Genomic DNA, 4,725 nt, shown 5'->3' on the forward strand with positions numbered 1-4,725 from the left:
AATCCCCATGAGAACGGAGAAATTCCAACTTATGTGGGCCATCTGATCCAAAACTCTGTTTTCCAGAAACTCCTCTTCCCCCGCCCCCTTTCAAACATTTTGCTTACAGATGTCTTTGTAATCATAATCTATCACCGTTTGAAAGGTATTTATATAAAATTTCATTCAAAATACTTATCTTCCAGAAAGTTACGAGGGGTAAATGTCAGGACCTGTGAATTTTCTGAAACACCTTTCCTCAACCCCTTGGAAAGGTTTTTCCAACAAATCTTTACATACACTCAATCTACAGGATATAAGCAATTATTTGGTGACAGTTTTGTTAAAAAGTATCCATTTTTCTGGAAGTTATGAGGCAACAAGGTTGGTGGGGTATTAAACTGTAGTTATGCCTTTTTTCAATAAAAGTTAATGTTAACTTCCATTACATTTTCAAAGAATTAACAGATTAACAAAGTTAACTTTTTGATTAATAGTGCCTAACTCTGTATGTGTGTGTGTGTGTGTGTATATATATACATACACACACACTCACAGGCACAGGCATAGCTATGTGGTAAAAAGTTTGCTTCCCAACCACTTGGTTCCAAGTTTAGTCTCACTGCATGGCACCTTGGGCATGTGTCTTCTATAGCCTTGGGCCAACCAAAGCCTTGTTAGTGAATTTGGTAGATGGAAACTGAAAGAAGCCCATAGTATATATGTGTGTGTTTGTGTTTCTCCCCCTCCACTGCTTGACAACCAGTGTTTGTGTGTTTAGATCCCTGATACTTAGCTCTTCAGCAAAAGAGATCAAGAAAATAAGTATCAAGCTGATAAAAAAAAAAGTACTGGGGTTGATTCATTCAAGGCAGTGCCCCAGCATGGTTGGAACAAGTAGAAGCAACAAAATGTGATATATTATATATGTATGTGTAACTTATCTTTCAGGTTTAATTGACTGTTATATGGCCAGCCACCGACCCAGAGAGGCGATCAATTTAGCTGGGAAAGCAGTGAGACAGTTGGGTAACAATGCAAGATCTTTGACAGTAAGTCAACACACTTTGTTTTCTTTTGACTAAACTGAAGGTATTGGGATTATTTTAATTATCACAGTGATGGAAGGGATCTTTCTTTTAATTTTGTATTTACATCTAATCTATTTATAAAATAGATTTACATCTAATCATTTATAAAAGCCACATGTTTGGTTGCGCAATAAGAAGTTTGATTCCCAACCATATGGTTCCAGGTTCAGTCCTACTGTGTGGCATCTTGGACAAGTGTCTTCTACTACAACCTCCTGCTGACCAAAGCCATTAAGTAATTGGTACTTGTTTATACAGCTATCCTCATCCATATCTATCACGTATCCATGCCAGCACAGTCTTTTTTCTTATACACTACATCTGATTCCTCTTATGCCCAGGCTTTCTCTCATCACATTTCTACTAGGCTGTTCATGCACACTTTCATTGCACATCAAACAGAGCATTCTCGCATTATTTCTTTCCAGTCTTTTCAAGTCCTTTGTATTCAGGGCTCATGTCTCACTACTCTACAGTATCACAGTTCTTGCCAGCAGTGATAGTAGGTCCCGGACTTTTTTGTAACCCATTCTTACTCTGGCTGCTATACTTCCAGAGCAACCATCTCCTAGGTAGCAAAATCTACCGACTGCTAGCAAGCCATCCTATCGTTTCATAGTACAATACTGCTCCAGTGTATTTATCACATACAAAACTTATCTTCTCTGCTAGTCTGCCTGTGATTCCATTACATGTTTTGTATGTTCATAGCTTGCGTTAGATACAGTATATGGAGTCTATATTCACTCCTTTACATATCGTGCAAGGGTATTTCCCTAAAAGTACTAAAACAGGGTTCTGTTTTCTTTCCTATTTACTAAAACTTACATCATTGCTAAGTTTACTTTAACATCTCTCAATTCCAGGTTTAGCTTCCATGCCCAGAATTTCATATATTCAATTTGTTAGAAATATAATTAAAAATATAGTAGAAATACTTAAAATCTGAGCTGGGCTCTATGGCTATTTCTGTGTGCATAGAGTTACCATTGGCTGGTTTGCAAATGAAATAATATCAAAATTTCAGACATTATCATCATTATTTTAGAATTTGCTTTTCCATGCTGGTATGGGTTGGGTGGAACAGTTTGATATAGTACTTTATAGCCAGATGGTAGTCCCTTTAGTTACAGCTTATAATAAGCTGGCGTAGCTGTGTGGTAAGAAGTTTACTTCCCAAGCCTTTTGTTTTAGGTTCAGTCCCACTGGATGGCACCTTGGGCAAATGTCTTCTACTAGAGTCTTCATTATCATCACCATTGTTTGACAATAGCTGGTCAGGTAGAAGCCTGCACCCTGCTTCTGTGCCCTGGGCCAACCAAAGCCTTGTGAGTATATTTGGTAGATGGAAACCAAAAGAAGCCTATTGTACACGCACACTATATATATATATATATAAAAAGTGTTTGTATGTGTGTGTGCATATGTTCCTTATGCATTCCAAAACCAAGGTGCCCAATCTGACATATAGGGTTTCAAAAGATTCAGTACTATTTCGGCTACCAGCTAATCTTTATTTTCATTGACATATTTGCATTACAAAAATTTAAAATTTAAAATTATAATCTTTTCCATAAGTCAACTATTGTAAACATTTTATATGACAACGATGATGACGATGTCACATTTTCTATATGAGTGTGTACTTTAAAAGACATCCATCATCACAACACACACCTTCACTCACTCACTGTATTTCTCTGTCTCTCTTTCTCTCTTTCGCATATTGCACACACACACACACACACACACACACATCCATTTCATACACACGTACATACATCTTTCACTCTCTGCTCTCCTCTTTTCGCTTTCTCTTTTCTTTCAATTTCTGCTCTCTTCAAAGCATAAAGAAATAAATTTTTTTGGTATGACCGAGAGAAATGTGCAGAACAGAAAACGGCAGAGACAAGAGAGACGAAACAAGTTTTTATAGGAGAAGTTGCAAGATGGATAGCGGGTGAGAGACAGACGCTGATGTTTCATGCCCTATGTATGTTCCATAGTTGAAAGTGATAAAAGCTGACACAAAGAGAGCGGGAGAGAAGGGGAGAAGGGGACGCTGAGAACCCCAGAACTGAGGTCGTGTTGTACAAATTTTCAGGTTATTTTCACTTTTGTCCCATGTTTCACGTATGCATAGAATTAGGCATTATCTCTCTCTTTCAATTTCTGATTATAATGTATGGAGACCTCATGCTGTCAGCAAGTCACATCTTCTACTAATTAATTGGGATTAAGAAAGGTATGCAAAAATAACTTCCTTTGGTGCACACACACACACACACACAGTTACTCCCCCCATTTCTTTCCTCACTTTACTCACATTCCTATGTTTTCCATACAGGACATTTGCATTTCGCCCCAAAGCAGGTAGCTGATGGGTGGCCAAGGTGGGGGAAGGGGCATTCAGTATTTCTTTCAGAAAAATTAAACTTTCAAAAACGAATTATATTTCCCACGTTCGTAATCTCTATTTTTCCACGTGGATAACAAACAGAATTCGATAAACAGTTAAAAGTTAGGAAACTTCAGTGGGGAGGGGCAAATTATAATTTTGAAAATGTGATTTCTTGGCAAAATCATTATTAACACCTTTGGTGGAACTGAAGGACAATTTTTAATTTTTAACTTTTTCCGGAAATTTTCTTTTCAATCCACATGGAAAAATACAGAGATTGAGAATATGAAGGGAAAAAAACAAATTCTAATTTAAAATATTTTATGAAAATCTCCAAAATTGATCCACACCCCATCCTATTGTCTAAAAGTGAAAAGGAACAACTGTTTTGTCCATTTCTGCATGTATAGATTTATAGAGAAAGAGCAAAAGGACCACGGCATGTGAAGCCCTCACTATAAAACTCAATATGCTAAAAATAACAGCTAAATGCCTGGAGAATTTTTGTGTTTGTGTGCACGTGCGTGCAACAATTTCTACAGCTTATCCGAATGAACAAAGAAAGAAGTACACAAAATATATTTGATATACCTGTCGTATACATCAGTGTTGTTTTTTTTGCTTTAAAGGTAAATGTTTCTAATAGAAGCAATTATTTTGCTGTCAATTCACTGGATTAATCCCAACTAAATACACGTTGAGTCATTGGCTCAGCACCTATATTTGTGTTCTTTATTCCAAAATAATAAAAACTTTAAAATACTTCCAAAATGGGACTTAATCCATGTGTATCCCACATGCGTATATGTGCATGTGTGTGTGTGGGGGTGGGGTGTACAAGAAAAACATTTACGGAAATGAACTTGCACCTTGTTACACCTCTGAATTTCTTTTTAATTGTAATAATGAAACAAGGGGTTTAGTCCTTACTGCCAAAATTAATTTCCCTTGCATTTTCTCTCTTTTTCAATATTCAATTAAAAGAGAAAATATGTTGTTACTAACAATGTTAAAACTTTTTTAACTTGATTGAACTTGTCATTGAATCAAGATTTTAATTTCGTTTGATACACACTTTGCTATCATTTATATGGAGAATTGCAAGCATGGCATATAAAGACAAGTTATTTTAATAGAAATTTTATGACTACATTTCCGTAAATGTTTTTTTGTGCACTCCCACCCCGCACACATGCACATATACACATGTGGATACACATGGATTAAGTCCCATTTTAGAAGTATGTTTTTATT

General features: G+C 36.3%; 1 protein-coding gene across 2 annotated transcripts in view; it reads left to right on the forward strand.

The window, feature by feature from the left end:
- Positions 1-4,725, forward strand: part of LOC106872325 (anaphase-promoting complex subunit 7) — a 50,041-nt gene that overhangs the window by 29,415 nt on the left and 15,901 nt on the right. For both annotated transcript variants that reach the window (XM_014919272.2, XM_014919271.2), the window contains exon 13: positions 931-1,031. In XM_014919272.2, coding sequence (XP_014774758.1) covers positions 931-1,031 — 101 coding nt within the window. The remainder of the gene's footprint in view (positions 1-930; positions 1,032-4,725) is intronic.

This window comes from Octopus bimaculoides, chromosome 28 (genome assembly GCF_001194135.2).
Source record: "Octopus bimaculoides isolate UCB-OBI-ISO-001 chromosome 28, ASM119413v2, whole genome shotgun sequence".
Classification (NCBI taxonomy): Eukaryota; Metazoa; Mollusca; class Cephalopoda; order Octopoda; family Octopodidae; genus Octopus; species Octopus bimaculoides.